At 37.5% G+C, this 16,800-nt stretch overlaps 1 protein-coding gene across 2 annotated transcripts in view; it reads left to right on the top strand.

The window, feature by feature from the left end:
- Agk (acylglycerol kinase) overlaps nt 1-16,800 on the top strand; it is a 73,161-nt gene that overhangs the window by 34,459 nt on the left and 21,902 nt on the right. For both annotated transcript variants that reach the window (XM_076913495.1, XM_034519737.2), the window contains 4 exons: nt 2,759-2,851; nt 5,250-5,282; nt 7,179-7,273; nt 13,278-13,347. In XM_076913495.1, coding sequence (XP_076769610.1) covers nt 2,759-2,851; nt 5,250-5,282; nt 7,179-7,273; nt 13,278-13,347 — 291 coding nt within the window. The remainder of the gene's footprint in view (nt 1-2,758; nt 2,852-5,249; nt 5,283-7,178; nt 7,274-13,277; nt 13,348-16,800) is intronic.

Raw genomic sequence — 16,800 nt, 5'->3', positions numbered from 1 at the left:
CTTCAAGACGCTTTTCAGTTTAATTAGTTCCTGCAGAAGACCCACTTTGCCTATTGAGCTTTTCACTGACAAAGTTGTTTCATTTCTCGTTTTCTTTAAAAACCTTATTTCCTTCATTTTACTTTATTTGCTGTTCTGCTGGTCCTAGTTTTTCATTGGCTCCTCCTCCACACATACGCACTGTATATATTTACAGCCGTAAACGCTGTTGCTTCATCTGTGTCCCATCACTTTAGACACAGTTCTTTCATTATCATTGCTAATGATTTTCTCATTTCTTTCATGACTTTTGCTTGACCTGTAAGTTACTTAATGTGTTTTAATTTTCAGATCTAAAGGTTTTCTGGGTATCATTTTGTTAATGATTTCTGAATTAACTATATCGTGATCAGAGAAGTATTCTATATAATTTAAGGATAGAAGTTCATTGGGTTTTGTCTTTGGATCTAGATTGAATATAGTTTTTTTTTTTTTTTATGTGTTCTATGTATACCTAAAAATAATTTATATCATTTACTGAATGTTATATTCTGTTTATGAATTATGAAACCAAATCTATTCATTCTGTACTGCAAATCTTCTATTTCTCTCCTGATTTTTAAATTTTGCTTTTATTGATGATAATTATTTTAAACTATCTTGTCAGGGGAGTTACAAACCTGCCAGTATAATTGTGAATTTGCCCATGTTTATAGATAATTTTGTCTGTTTTTTTTTTTTTTATTATATGTTAAGATGATTAACTCTCAAGAACTGTACTGAACACAGGAAGTTTGTTTTAAAGACAATTTGATCCTGTAAATGTTTGTTGTAAATGTTGATACATTTTGGGTGTGAACTGTAATCTTTAGTGGTTGAGTTCCTCCAGCTCAACTGTTGATATATTTAAACTTGTTCTCTGCTAGTTGTGTATTGATATGCAAAACCTTGGTTCAGCTATTGCTTTTCTGAATAGGATTGTATTGGTCAGCAGTCTGTGTTCAGAACTGTCTGTATATTTGTCCAGACAGGAATCCTTAATATCATGGGTGGAGAAGAATATTTTTGATGGCCTTCTTCATGTTAGGTTGATATGACTGTTGTGTGCATCCTCACTTGGTAACTGAGTTTTCTGAAATAAATAAAACACTATCTCATTTTATTTCTAAATACTTGAAGGTTTATGTTTTAATAAGGAGGTATATTCTTCTGTGTAACTATATTGACATCTAATACCCAACAAATGTAACAATTCCTTAATACCAAAGCCCTATGGCTTTTGGTTTTGTATTTTGTAATTTTTCCAATTTAACATACTCAACAAATATATATATATAACTTATGTTACATATTCAGAAAATAGATGTTAAAGGGAGTGTTTTTATTAGTAGAAATATTAATGTTTTCTTCTTACAGTTCAATTGAAATTATTGGTCTTTGAAAGATTAATTTTCTAGTTTTTTTCTGTTAAGTTGTATTTGGAAATAATTTTAAATTTTCAAAAAAGTTACACATATGTGTGTGTGTATATATATATATATTTATTTATTTATTTATTTATTTCACCCTGACGGTTAAAATTTTTACTGTGTTTTCACATAATTTCTCTTTATATAAATTGGCATGTATGTGTATAATATATATAGGAATTCCGGTATATATTATGGATGAAGTCATTGAGCCCTGATGTATGAACTCACCCTTGGCTCCTCTCCTTTCCCTAGAAGTTAGGCTGTGTATCTCAAGGTTCTACCCTGCCAGGCATCTGCTGGCCTCTCTGGTGACCAGTTCCTATCCAGGACTCTCCCAAAGTTACCTCTATAGCACATCCTCACATATGTTTGAAGGGTTTCCTGAGAGTAACAAAATAACTGGATTTGTAGAGTTCTATGCTGGGAACAGGGCACAAAGAGCAGGTATTTCAAATTATACTACAGGTGTTTTAGCCCAGCTGATATTTAAATATTTCGTTTTTGCCTGCTACTATGTCTAGTGTATTTTGAATTGGAGGTAGTATTTCTATTTCATGTACTTTATGCCCTTTTTAAGTGTTTGTCTTCAGGGGTGTATATATCAATGTACATTACACCCAGATGGTGGCTGAAATGCACACCAAATGTTCAATAAAAATGGGAGGGTTGGCGTGCTCTTCTGTGGGTTCTTTCAAATACACCTGCATTCTTTTAGGTGCCATCATAGCCAAACAATAATAATCTTCATTTACTTAAAACAGTACCAGTTGCAAACACTTTACTAGCTGATTTAGATTCTGCCGTGTAGCAGTAGTACAGGAAAGCCATGATTATCTTGATATATGGAAATTCATTGATAAGGAAATTAAAATCCAGTGAGTTTAAAGCCACTCAGTTAAAAAGTAGCAGAGCTGAGGTTTACTGTAGATCTCTTGGGCTCTGAAGTCTGTCCTCCTTCTCATTATATCTACTTCCCTATTTGTATATGCACTTGACTTCCTGCCTTCAGATGAAAAACAGTGTAAACAATGTAACACTGGACTGGAAAAGAGTCCTTTGTCTGACTAGCTGTGTAACTAAGGCAAATTATTGGGCTTGATTTTTAATTTTAGGATAAGGAGCTGAGTAGTTTCTGAAGCCATTTCTGTCTAAATCCATACCTAATTATGTTCATAGAATTTTCATGTCTTTCAACCATGTAAAATTAAGAAAGTCAATACAACTTTAAAGAACATACCCTACCTTTTCATTCTTTAACATGTGATCTTATAATGACAAGTTTACCAAAGCCATCTTTGATATTTCAGACAGATTATGAGGGACAAGCCAAGAAGCTCCTGGAACTGATGGAGAGCACCGATGTGATCATTGTCGCTGGAGGAGATGGCACACTGCAGGAGGTAGGATTTTCCTCCCCATGTAGGGGCATTTTTAAGGGGGAAAAATGGATATTAGGTTCTTGGACAATGACAACAATAATTAAGGAAATTGCTGTAATTCATTATTTTTGGGCTATTGCTCTCAAACTTGTACATCCCTAAGCTTTTCTCTTGTACATTTCTATGCTTGTTTTTGGTAAACCTTCTTCCCAGCTCAAAGAAGGGTTTATATGTAAGCAAATCTGTCTGAGAAAATTAAATAAAACAAGCAAGGCTCTATAATCAAGCACCTAAGATGAAGCGGGAGGATCTTGAGTTCCAGTTAGTCTTGGGTTAGCAAGATTAGATCTCAAATAGTGAATAAAATTGGAGGCAAAATGTTTATGGATGGGCCAGGCTTATTATGTTGTGCAGACTGTTATGCAGTAGCTCTGTGATGACACCAAGGTTTCACTACAAGGACAAGTTCTTATCAGATGAAGGTTTCTTCAAGAACACACTTTTATGGCCATTCATGTCATTTCTGTTATATCGAAAGTTGACTCTTAAGACTGCATTTGTAGAAAGAGATGATGCTTGTTCAGATGTATGTGTTTGCCTTCTTTTCTGTTATTCTTTCTAGGGTTGGTTGTTTGGCAGTTAGTGCTACAGAACAAATCTCATGTATGCTGGGCAAGTGCTCTACTGCTGAGCTACATCCCTAGCCCTGTCTTTGTTCCAGTAGTAATACACTTATCCTCAGTGAGATGCTTTACCTCTTAGAAGGCCCAAGACATAGAACACTGGCAGTGTCAAATGTTGATGAGGGGAAGACAGTAGGAGCTGTCATTCATTGATGGTGGGAATGCAGAATGGTTTTGTCACTTTATATCTATTAGAATATTCTAGAATATAGAATAACAGAAATCCAGATCAAACAAATGAAAAATTAGTGGTTTCACTGAAAACCGAATATACTTTTGCCATGTAGTCCAGCAGTTGAGCTCATTGGAAGTTATACAGAGGAGTTCATAGCTGATGTGCATACAAAAATTTGCACATGGTCATTTATAGCATCTTTATCTACAGTCAGCCAAACATGGAAGAAATGAAGGTGTTCTTAATAGGTTAATTGTAGAGTAACATACCCAAGTAATGGATTATTTAGCATGAAAAAAAAAAAAGAACTATCCAGTTATGACAGTATTTGGAGCATAATAGTAAGTGAATGAAACCACAAAAAGACTATAATCCACAGTTCTACTCTTTGACTTGTGGGGCAGGCAACAGTCGAGAGAGTAAAAGGATTAGAGGTTGCCTGCGGTTGGGAGGAGGATTAGCAGTCAGCAGACAGGACTTTAAGGCAATGAAAATGCTTTGGAGATGATAGTGATGGACAGGAGTGAGTGCATGTTTTTCAAAGCCTGTGAAGTGTACAGCAATGAATTGCTGTGTAAACAATGATGTTTACATGGTAATGTAATGTAGGGTCATCAGTGTTACCCACAGACTACATTACTATTGGCGTTGGCCTCTTTTTGATGGCTTTATCAATGTGAGGGGCCAGTAATGAACAGCAGAAAAGCTGTCCTAAGTCTGACTTGGCATTTATATGAGCCTTAGTAAGCTTCTTTTTAAAAAAGGCTCTGCTAATGATCTTGTAATTGTTTTTATAGCTTGTTAATGAAATGTGAAGTGTTCGGATTGTATACCAACAAAGAATGAAGTAGATCACTGACAGCCCTTTTAATCCTGAAACCCAGTGATGCAGGACAAGATAAAGGAAGGAGATATGTCAACCTTCATTTTTACCAAATGTTTTAAAGGAAAGACAGTGAATTGTATATTTGGTGTATATGCAGTCATTAAAAGACATTTGGCTAGAGAAATGATTGGCTCATACCTGACAGCAATTCCAAGGATGCTGAAGCAAGAGGAATCCTGTGAGTTCCAGGCCAGCCTAGGCCACCTAGTGATAATGAATAAAGTAAAAGAAATGATAATGTTAGTTGTCCAGCTCTTTGTTTTCATTGCCCTCAGGAAGAAGCACTTGAGTACAGATTTCTGAGCAGACTAAGCCATCCTGTCCTCTGTGTACTGCAAAAGGCTTTTCCGTGTAATTGAAAAGAATTCATATTTCTCTAGAAGCTACAACACATTAACATTAGTAAACTTATGTTTTGTAGACCTTGAAATATAATTTTACTAATGTAATATAGAATATTTATAATGTATCTTAGTCTGTATTATTCTAGGTTAAGAGTAAAATCTAATTTAGTACTGATCATATTTGACAGTATGATGTGTTTTTAAGATCTAATACATCATTTAATATAGCTTCTAGAAGAAAATAAATAAGTTTATGGTCCATGAAATTTTATTCTAATTTTGTTTTGATAAGGAAAATACATGTTGTTTATAATATTTTTTACATTCATAGGTTGTTACTGGAGTACTTAGAAGAACAGATGAGGTGAGCTTGTAAAAAATACATTAAGCTTTTATTCTCATTTTTTTGTCTTTCCCCCTTACGATGCATACATTCATATTTATATTTGTATTTATATATGTGTATACATCCATCCATCCATACATACATACATACATACATACATACGCTGTACTAAGGATTGAACCCAGGGCTTTGTGTGTCTAGGTGAGCATGCACCACTGACTTACACCTCCAGCCCTTTGTTCATTTAGTTTTTATTTTGAGACAGGGTCCTGATAAGTTGCCCAGGCTAGCCATGAACTTGTGATTCTTCTGCCTCAGTCTCTGGAATCTGGGATTCCAGACATAGACCATCATACTCAACTCCGGTGTTATATTTTCAATCTAGTGCATTTGTGATAGAATTGGAATTTTGATCAGATGGTGCAATACTTCTTCCTCTGTCATAGGTTACTCTCACGAACCCATGGTGGACTTCCTGTGTTGGTAATCCAGCTAATCTGCTATATAAAAATTTCCTATAGAATCTTTTCTTCAAGGAATTCATTTATAAATTAATGGTGATATGTTCATATAATAGGAGCAAGGTAGCAATTAGATGTGTGAACTAGGCTTATTTCGTTAAGAGCAATCATGAGGACCTGAGTTTGATCCCCAGGATCCATATAAAATCAATTGAGTATAGTTAGTGGTGCCTCTAGTAATTCTGGTGCCAGCTGGTCAGGAAGAATAACTTCACAAGTTTCAAGCCATGAGGAGACTTTGTCTTTAAAAAAAAAAAAATATGCACAGTACATAGGGAACAAGAGAGGAAGTTGCCTTCTGGCCTCTTTGTGTACCCCCCCCCCACACACACACACGTTCATTCTGTCTCAGTTGCCCTCTGGCCTCTTTGTGTACCCCCCCCCCACACACACACACGTTCATTCTGTCTCACACACATAGACACACACACACACAAATTAATGTGTATCATATACAAGAATGAAATATATATATCTTTAGATCTTAGAAATGTTAAATAGAAGTAAGTTTTGAAAGAAGGTAAAATATTTCTTCATGGTTTTAGAATTCAGAACACAGTCCTGTCACTGTATGTTATTTGGTATGTAAGTATGTAGTAAGAAAAAAGTAGCAGACAAGAGTTGTGCCAACCTAACATAGTGGTTTCCTCTAGGAGGGGTCAGGAGAACAGAATCTCAAAGGTCTTCATCTGTCTCTGCCGATTTATTTATTTTAATTTTGAGATCCAATTTATTTCTTAAGACATCAGAAGCAAAATGGCAAATGTTCTTAAATCTGGGTTGTGGACTTATGAGGCTTTGTAAGATCTCATTCATTTTCCTGCCACAGTTTAAAGTATTTTAGTAAAAACAGTAAGAGATTGTATTCAAAATAGTCTTTTAAGAATCTTCAAGTAATGTCTGTATATGTGACATTTAGTTAAATCACATGTGATGTCATGAACTGGCCATTATGTGAGTTACTCTATTTGAAGTAGGTAGCTTATGAAACACTGTCGCCTGCCATTGATCACTGTAGAATTGGCAGGTATTTTTAGTTGAATTTTCTCTCTGCATTTCTCAGCCAGTGTGATAGGTAAGTACAGTCTCTCACACTGGTTCATTGATCCAGTTGTAATATTGTCATTATCTTAAACCAGTTTCATACAAATAACTGTAGTTACTGAGTACCCAAATATATCTTTCAAATTCTGAATCATTGTGTTTTCACTGACTGCTTTATTTTAGAAACTGCTCACATTGGGGTATTTGCTTATTGGCCTAGAGATAGGGAATGGAGATGAGAGGGGAGAAACAGCCAGTTACTTTGTTCTAGAGGATACTTATATGCTCCCCTATAACTCTAATCTTCTGACTGTAACAATACAACTTTGTCTTCTTTTTGTTCTACCAGGCTACCTTCAGTAAGATTCCAATTGGATTTATCCCGCTGGGACAGACCAGTAGCTTGAGTCACACGCTCTTTGCTGAAAGTGGAAACAAAGTCCAGTAGGTTGTCAATGTGGAATGCTAACATCTGTGTGTGATAGAGCCTGGGCCTGAAAATTAGCATACATTGACTTTTCAAATATTGATAGGTTGAAACACCAAGTTATTGAGAGGGAGCACCCAGCCTTTCAGAGAATTGGCATGCTCCTAGTTGAGGTGTGGTTCCTTCCTAATCTAGTAATTAGTAAGTCTGTCATTGCAGTTTTTCTGCTTTTGTACTGTAAGACCTTTTCATGAAGATGAGGGCAGATTGCTCTGATCAGTTCCTTTAAGTACACATGGTGACAAATAGCAAGTGGGAACCTGAACTATAGGTAGCCATGGCTTCATTATCTTGGTGATAGAAGCTGGTAAAACAGCTAACTACAGTCACATCCTTGTGACTGCCTGGAGTGGCTGGGAGTATGGATATAGTAGACGGGGAAGGGGTGAAGTCCTGACATCTAAGTTACATTGCTGTGAGTCTAACTGTCCTCAGGATCAAACAGATTGGAAGCTTTATGGAACAAAGACCAAATCTTTCAGAGAGGTAGTGATCTTGAATTTGAGGCCTGGCTTTTGCAGCAATTAACATAATCTTGAGCAAATGATTGTCAAAAGACTGAAGTAAACGGACGATGTCAGAGAAATTGTTACATAGTGTGTAATGTAAGGCTTGTGATAGAAGAAGTCAGAAAGTAAACATTTGTTGAATGAATTAAAATTTTTTTCAGAAGTTTTTCTTATTATAACCATCTAAGCCAATAATAATAATAGTCAAGGTACCTTTTAATTTGGGTTAATTTTGTTCCCCACATTAGAGTGCTTTCTTAGATTAGACCTTATAGACTGACTTTCCCTGTGTAATTTTGAGGGCCAGCAGTTGTATCTTTAACAATTTTATGCTGTTCATAAAAGCATGGGTGCATATAGGAAAGCCCATACATGCATATATATATGTTTATCAGACCCCCATCCTACTGTCTCTCATGTGTCACACCCTTACAGGATTCTCCAACCATCCTGAGGCCTAGCAAGCAGAAGACACTTTAATAAACCATACTTTTTTAGTCATGGCTTAGAATTTCTGAAGGGCAATAGATAATGATGGATGACTGACTCAAGCATTTTTGCTGCTCTCATGTCAGTTCTCTCCAGTGTAGGACTTGACTATATTAGGAGCTTGTCTTTTCCTTGTGTCAGTAGAGATTATTAACCTGCTTTAGCCAGCGTTTCCAAATGGCATGTCAGAAGATTGTTTTCCTCGTGGAAACCCTTCCCTGTCGGAAAGCTTCCACTCACATGTGGCCACCCTCAGGATCGGATAGTGTTCTGCTTTTTAGGAGCTGTTTTTTCTGTTTTTAAACTATTGTTATTGTTGCTTCTATTTATAATTTAAAGATTTATAAACACCTAATCTCTAAGCATGCCCCAGGGCTCTTAGGTAGTTAGAAACTCTGCCCTTGGCTCAGAATTTTGCAAACTTTTTAACATGGCTGCTGCCTGGGGCTATGTAAAAAGAACAAAGCTTTGCCTTTGCCCTGCTGTCAGGATTTCTTGTAAAATAATTATTAAAGAAGAAAAAAGTCTTTTTCTGAAATGTGGAATGTCGCAGGTAAATAATCCTAAATGCCAGGCTGCAGTGCTTCCTTATTAGAACTTTGAGTCATTGTTAGGGAATGATAAATTTGAGGTGCATTTTAGTTGTCTTCTCCCAAGCAATTTATAGAAGCAATTTAATGCAAAAAGTCTTTTTGAATTGCAGTAGGTTGAGTTGTTTTTTAGGTCTCTCAAAGCTACTTTCCAAGTCTTTCCCTGTGTGCCGGGTATTATTCAGATTAAGTAAGTACGGTGCACACATCAACTGTGGTGCTTCCCTCATAACCAATACACACTCAGGACAGTATAGCCTAGACTTGTGAGCATGCTCCTTGCTTCCTCTAAGTAGAATCTCATTTTAAAAGAATTTGTTGTCCTCTCCCAGCCAAGATCTATATTGAAATGAAAAAAGGGGAGGGGTATTCATAGATAAATATGGGTGTTTGGGTGTTTTGTCTATATGTGGAATTCCCAATGCTCAAGGAGGCCAGTAGAGAGCATTGGATCCCCTGGAACTGGAGGCGCAGATGGCAGTACACCTTATGTGGGTGCTGGCAGTCGAACCAGGGTCCTCTGCAAACGCAGCAAGTACTCTTAACCCCTGAGCCATCTCTCCAACTCACAGTTGCTTGTATTATATAACGGAAAAGCAGTCCAGACAGCACAAGCACTGGTAAATATATTCAGCAACTGAAACTTGTGTATTGATGGCATGATGAATGACAAGCAGTACAGCCACTATAGGAGCTAATGTGGCTGCTTCTTATCAAAGTAAACATGCGCTTACTTTGTTAGGTATTTGCCTAAGAGAGCTGCAGACATACAGATCCATGCAACAGCTGAACCTTACTTGTAGAATCTGTTGCTAGTTGCCAAGAATTAGGAACAATGCCAGTATCAACCAGCTCATGAATGGCTCTACAAATTACGGTACATTCATACACCAGAGTGCTACTTAACCATAAAAGAAACCATCTACCTATGCAATAATCTCAAGCTCATGCTTTTTCTTTCTATTATATGATAATTCTACAAAAGATTAAACTGGACATGGTAATGGCTGGAACCGATGATTGTGGTAGGAGTGGGTTGGCAACGAAGATTGATGAGGGACTTCAGGGGATGGTAGAAATGTTATGTATTTTGATGATGGTGTTGGTTTCATAAATATATTTGTCAAAATGTATGGAAAAGCATGCCTAAAAGAACAGATTGTATTGCATATGGATTCCAACTCAGTAAGTCTGATTTTAAAAAAGAAGTTGGTCCTTCAGTTTCCAGGGTTTTGTTTGAGGAACTCTGCTGGAGGATCAAATGGAGAGCTGACAGGAGTGTTTGCTCAGGATGCACAAGGACCTAGGCCCAATCCCCAGCACCACAGTTGAAAACCAAACCAAACTATAAACTCTTCTTGGATCTCAACAGGAGGGGAGGATACTAGGCAAACAGCTGCCCCATGATTGAAGAGACAGTTGGGAACAGAGTCACAGCTTACCAAGGCAGAGACTCATAAACACTAGCAGCTGTGGGAACCTGTGCTGGCTAAGGAAAACCTGAGTTTCTTTGTGGTTGGCTCTGAGAGTTCCAACCTCCTTGGCACCCAGACTTATGGGTTCCCTATAATATTGTGAGATTTATCTCATAGAGTTTGCTGAAGATCCCATACTACATACTAAGAAAGGAGGAAAGGATGAGTCTTGAAGTACTCTGAAGCAGTCTTTTTCCCTTGTAAGGTCTGCATCAGGAGACACTAGTTATGCAGAGCCCAACCTTCCAGAGTAGTCTTGGAGCTCAAAAGGGATTGCTGGACTCTGGCTAGCTCTGGCTTTCCACATGGGAGAAGGAAATACCCAGCCCAACCTACTTTTCAGTCCTGCACTAACTTATGGGTTAGAAAAGAGTGGAATGTTAAAATGGAAAGATAACTGGACTGTTTTCACATCCATGCAGACTATACAACACACTTCTAAATAAACATATGCATCAAGGAAGGTCTTGAGAAGTTTTAAAATATTTTAAGCTAAATAAAAACACTACCAAAAATATGTGGTAGGCAGTGATAGTGGTGGTTAAAGGAAATTTGAAGCATTTAATATACATAGTAGAACAGAAGGCAGAGCAAGATTAAGGGTGAAGGCATACACATGGGAAGGTGAGGCAGGAGGATTGTGAGTTTGAAACCAGTTACATAGGCAGACACTGAGATTTTTAGTTTTCTTTTGTTTTTTTGTTTTTGTGGGATATTGGGAGGTTGGGGGCACTGGTGTGGCAGTATATACTTTTAATGATAGCAGTCAGAAGGCAGAGGCAGATGGGTCTCTGAATTCCAGGCCATCCTGGTCTTGTATAGCCAGTTTGAGGTCTCCTGGGAGACAAAATGAGACCCTATCTAAATAAATAGGAGTGAGGGAGGAGGGATGTCATTCAGTAGGATGTCATTCAGTAGGCAAAATGCTAGCATTTGTAAAGCCCTGGGTTCCATCTGCAGCATGGAATAAACCAGTCATGACGGTGTACATCTGTAATCCCAACACTGGGGAGATAGAGGGAGAAGATCACAAGTTTAAAGTCATCCTTGGCTACAAAGTGAGTTCAGTGCCAGCCTAGGAACATGAGACCCTGTCTCAAAGTTTTAAAAGAGTTAATCATTTCTCATGGCTTTCTTATATGACCTACAGTTCAGAGGAAGGCTCTTTGTATAATAGAGGATAAACTAGAAAGCATGGACTGGAGCTGGAGAGACCGCTGAGTGAGTGGTTATGACTGCATGTTACTTTTGCAGAGGACCCAGATTGTTTCCCAGTACCATGGTGGGTCACAACCGTTCTTAACTCTAGTTCCAGGAAATCTGATACCGACCTCCACAGGCACAGCAGGCAAAGCACTCATGTATACAATAAATCAAATGTTTAGATGATAGATTTAAAAATTATTAGTTTGGAACCCAGTAAGTCTAGATGATGGTTTTCATTGGTGGCCATCATCACCAAAGACAGCAGGTGTTCTTTGTCTTCTGATGCAATTGCATACTACCACAGGGATTATTTAATGGTGTCAGAATCTCAAGGATGAGTGGATACAAACTTTCCATTCTAGCTAGCCTCAGGAAATATATGAATTAGATATATACACTAGGATCATACACATATAATCACTAAGGTATAAGTCCACAGAGATTCAGTAGACAAATGGCCTATTTTTTAAACAGGGATATGAAAAGGAGCAGACAATAGATTAAAAGATTTAAAGCATATAAACCAATCACAGTTTATGTGTCTTATTTGAAGGAAGTAACATATATTTATATATTGTTAAAATTTGAGCACTGTCTAAAAATGTTGATTTACATGGGTCAAAATTGTAAATATAATAATGATATTTCATAAAAGTCTGTTTTGCAGATACATAATGAACTACTAAGATATCAGGTTTGCTTTCATATTTAGTGGCTTACATGGTGATGTATAAAGTGTCACTAACCTTATGGAACTTTTGTTCCCCAGGAGGAGGCAGGCGATAACACTAGTCAGTACATGGTCAGGCTGTAGCCGATGGAAGGACAGCAGCAGTGTAGTGATGAGAGCCACAGTGAAGGACTGTCCACTAGGCTGGACAGAGTGGGCCTCTCTGAGGTGGAGCTGTTTGCCAGATCTAAAGAATGAGTGAAGGGCTAGCCATGGCTGCACCTAGGTCATGGAGGGTTGACTAGCATCAGTAAAGGCCCTCGATGGAGGTCTGCTTCTTCTCTCCTGAGAGAGCACACACACGTTTTACTCTCTAGCCACTTGGCTTTCTATTTCTCTTGTTGACCATCTTTTGTGTATTTATGTATGTCTGACTTTGAATTTAAAGTACAAACTCTAGGTTATATGCAGATCTGGCATAATTTTATATGCCCTGAATAATCCAGAGTGTTTACTTTTTGATGAGTATTTTCTTACATAGAGGACTTTGAAGAGATTGTCAGAATGTAGGTAAGAACAGTCTTGTATCTTTGAGGGAAAGAATCAGCAGTGAGAACAGAACATGAGGCACACTCCTGTGATGCTGGAAAATGAGGAAATATGGATTCACATTTGCTAAGATAGCTATAAGTCCTAGCCTTCAGTTACCTTCTGGCTGTTTGAGAAGAAAGACTTTTTTTTGAAATGGCTGAATTTCTTATAGTGATTAAAAGACGCTATGTTATTACCATGTTTTAAGTAGCAAGTTTTCTAATACTTGGCTCAGTGGAGTGATGTAATAAATGTAATTGCTCACATGCTTTCCTAAGATTATTTTGAAAAAGTAGCTTTTATTGTCCCCCCACAAGGATCCTGAGTGTGTGGGCGTGGGCATGCATGCACATACGTATGTATGCTGTGCACTGGGGGAGGTGGCGTTTACTTTTTACAACAGGTTCCTTTCCATTTTTTCCCCCATTTAGACATATTACAGATGCCACACTTGCCATTGTGAAAGGAGAGACAGTTCCACTTGATGTCTTGCAGATCAAGGTAAACTCTTTCCTTCAGATTTTGAAAAAGGTATTAAAAACAATATTTAAAAGGTATCAAAGTATAAGCACATGTTAAAAAAATAGAGTGTAACAGTTTACATGGGGTTCTGTTGAACCCGACATTTCCTTTTTCTTCCCACCCTAACATTAATCCCCCAAAAGAAGCATTGTTCATGATTCTATCACCATTAATTAATGTGTTTATGATTCCACATGTGGTAAAAATGATGTGACATAAACTTTACATTTTCACTTCAGTAGTGTTGAATGTGTGATGTCACCTTTTGATGCATTAGCTTTGAACTTAACTCTTGGCCTCTGTTACATACAAGGATCCCTCTGTATCACTTCCTCATGGAATTATATCTAATTTTAATTTCTTCAACTACAACCTTTATGTCATAAGAAATCTAGCTATGCATGATTGTTTTGAGTATTAAAAGAGCCCTGAGGCCAGACCAAAGTGTGCCGTATGCCTGTAATCCCTACCCTCTGTAACTGTCAGAGGGATGAAGGGTTCCAAGTCATCCTCAGCAACATAGCAAGTTGACGATAACAGGTACCACATGAAACCTGGCCTTTATTTTTTTTTTTTCCCAATCTTCTTTTGTACCATTTTAATTACATGCAAGTATTAAGGTCAGTTCTAGGTTGAGAAACTAGCAATACAATAGATGCAAATAGTCAAGGAACAAGCTAGACAATAAACACAAATAGTGAAAGAACAAGCAAGGCAGTGAACAAAGTTCCGTGATCACTCCGGTGATTATTGTCTCTAAGGACTTATCAGGATGACCAAAATATCTGAGCCAACTTCCCTGTCTTAGCCCAAAGTCATTTTCATGTCTGAAGCCTACTTCTTTGTTCTAGCCTAAGATTTAGATTCCTGCTGAAATTACTTCTTTGTTCTAGCCTAATATTTAGATTCCTGCCTGAAATTACTTCTTTGTTCTAGCCTAATGTCAGATTCCTGCCTGAAGCCCACTTCCTTGTCCTTGACCAATGTCAGATTGCTGCAAAGCAGCCCCAAAAGCACTCCACGTCTCCCCCTTTTTTATTTCATAAATAAGACTAAGCCTATCTTAGGTCATTTTGACAAGAGTGCCTTTCTTACCCATCATGGAATATGCATTATCAAAAGCAATGAACTTATGTATTAGGTTGGTAAAGCTCTATGCAGAATTTTATCCATCCTTAGTTTGCCAGCCTGTTAATTTAATAACTCTGGGGGTCCATTTTTAGATTCAAGCCATGTACTTTGGCTGCTATCATGTTGATGTTGTTAAAGACAAGCTGTAACACAATGGACAGAAATAAAAGTATTCCCAGGACAAAAAGGGCTAGCATGATCAAGCTAAATATGTCATACTTGAAGCTTGACCAAAATGGAAATACTGACCTCAGGTCATGGATAATTTATCAGCAGTATCTGCAGCATCAAAGCTCAGCAGAGCAGCATTCTTTTAATTCATAAGCTCACTATGTAATGTTAAAACATCCAGAGAGGTGTTAGAATTATGCCAAACACCCTGCCAGTGTCTTTAAACTTTTTCCTAATTATAATGACTATAATTGTAAATTTTAGAAGTAACATAAATCATTGGTATTTGGCATGACACTCAAGATGCTCCTTACTCTTAAACTCTGAACCTCCTTCCAATAATTTGAATAGGATCAACCCATTGTTCGAAACACCTATTTAACTCCTCTTATATATTCAACACATTAGTAACATTTTTGGCAAAATGATTAACAAAAGTAGCTGTCTTAACTTCTTGTGTGAAAGCCATTGCAGAAGCAGTCTTGCTAGCAATTAATGTAATTAAAGCTGTTATGCCAGCAGTAATCAAGCCCACTACCCTCTTGTTTCTGCTTAAAGCCTGACTCATTCTTCCAGTACTTGCAAGCTTTTTTCAGACTAGCAATGTCCTGTAATACTCAGGGCAATAAAACAAAAGCTGGTTGATAGACCCCCATAACAGAAACCTGGCTTTTAAAAAGGAAAAAAGACCCATAACATATTTCAGCAGTAACTGATTTCTGTAGCTGTTTAGTTGCTGGCTGCATCTCTCTTCCATAGTCTACAACACATGAGCTTCTTCTTACATCCTGCTGGAGCAGCTGTTGTCTTTAACCTTAGCTCTCAGATGTGTTTATGAATAGTTAGGATTCTGTAGATTATCTCTCTGTTCTCACATCGGGAACAATGTTTTCTGTAGCTTCCTGCATTTCGTAACTCTCCATTTTTCTGTTGAGCTGTGTAACATTTTCTTATTTGTAGAGGATAATTTGTTTTAGAAATATGCTTGTTGGCTGTGCCAATTAAAGGGCACAGAAGCAATTACACCTCACAGTGAGCATACTTGGCACGCAGATTTTGGTTTTTAATTACTGCCATCTTAAAAAAAGAAACACGACCACTACCAACAACCTAAAATAAAGGGAGAGTAAGTATGAAGTAAGAGAGCTCTCAAAAAATAATATAGTACTGAGGACACTGCCATATCACTATATAGTTCTGAGGACACTGCCATATCACTATATAGTTCTGAGGACACTGCCATATCACTATATAGTTCTGAGGACACTGCCATGTCACTATATAGTTCTGAGGACACTGCCATATCACTATATAGTTCTGAGAACACTGCCATGTCACTATATAGTTCTGAGAACACTGCCATGTCACTATATAGTTCTGAGAACACTGCCATGTCACTATATAGTTCTGAGAACACTGCCATTTCACTATATAGTTCTGAGAACACTGCCATGTCACTATATAGTTCTGAGGACACTGCCATATCACTATATAGTTCTGAAAATGCTGCCATGTCACTATATAATCCTGAGAACACTGCTATGTCACTATATAGTTCTGAGAACACTGCCATGTCACTATATAGTTCTGAGAACACTGCCATGTCACTATATAGTTCTGAGAACACTGCCATGTCACTATATAGTTCTGAGAACACTGCCATGTCACTATATAGTTCTGAGAACACTGCCATGTCACTATATAGTTCTGAGGACACTGCCATATCACTATATAGTTCTGAAAATGCTGCCATGTCACTATATAATCCTGAGAACACTGCTATGTCACTATATAGTTCTGAGAACACTGCCATGTCACTATATAGTTCTGAGAACACTGCCATGTCACTATATAGTTCTGAGAACACTGCCATTTCACTATATAGTTCTGAGGACACTGCCATGTCACTATATAGTTCTGAGAACACTGCCATGTCACTATATAGTTCTGAGAACACTGCCATGTCACTTTATAGTTCTGAGAACACTGCCATGTCACTATATAGTCACCTGCCCCAAATGTCAGCTAATTTCAATCTAATCACTTGATAGTAATCAGAAAAAGCCAAAATATGGGTCATTCTAAACATTTTAGACTGTCTTCCTTTGAAATGTCAGTGTTAAAAAATCC

The sequence above is a fragment of the Arvicanthis niloticus genome, chromosome 15, assembly GCF_011762505.2.
Source record: "Arvicanthis niloticus isolate mArvNil1 chromosome 15, mArvNil1.pat.X, whole genome shotgun sequence".
NCBI classification, from domain to species: Eukaryota; Metazoa; Chordata; class Mammalia; order Rodentia; family Muridae; genus Arvicanthis; species Arvicanthis niloticus.
The sequence above is the reverse complement of the archived record's forward strand: the minus strand, read 5'-3'. Positions and strand labels throughout refer to the sequence as shown.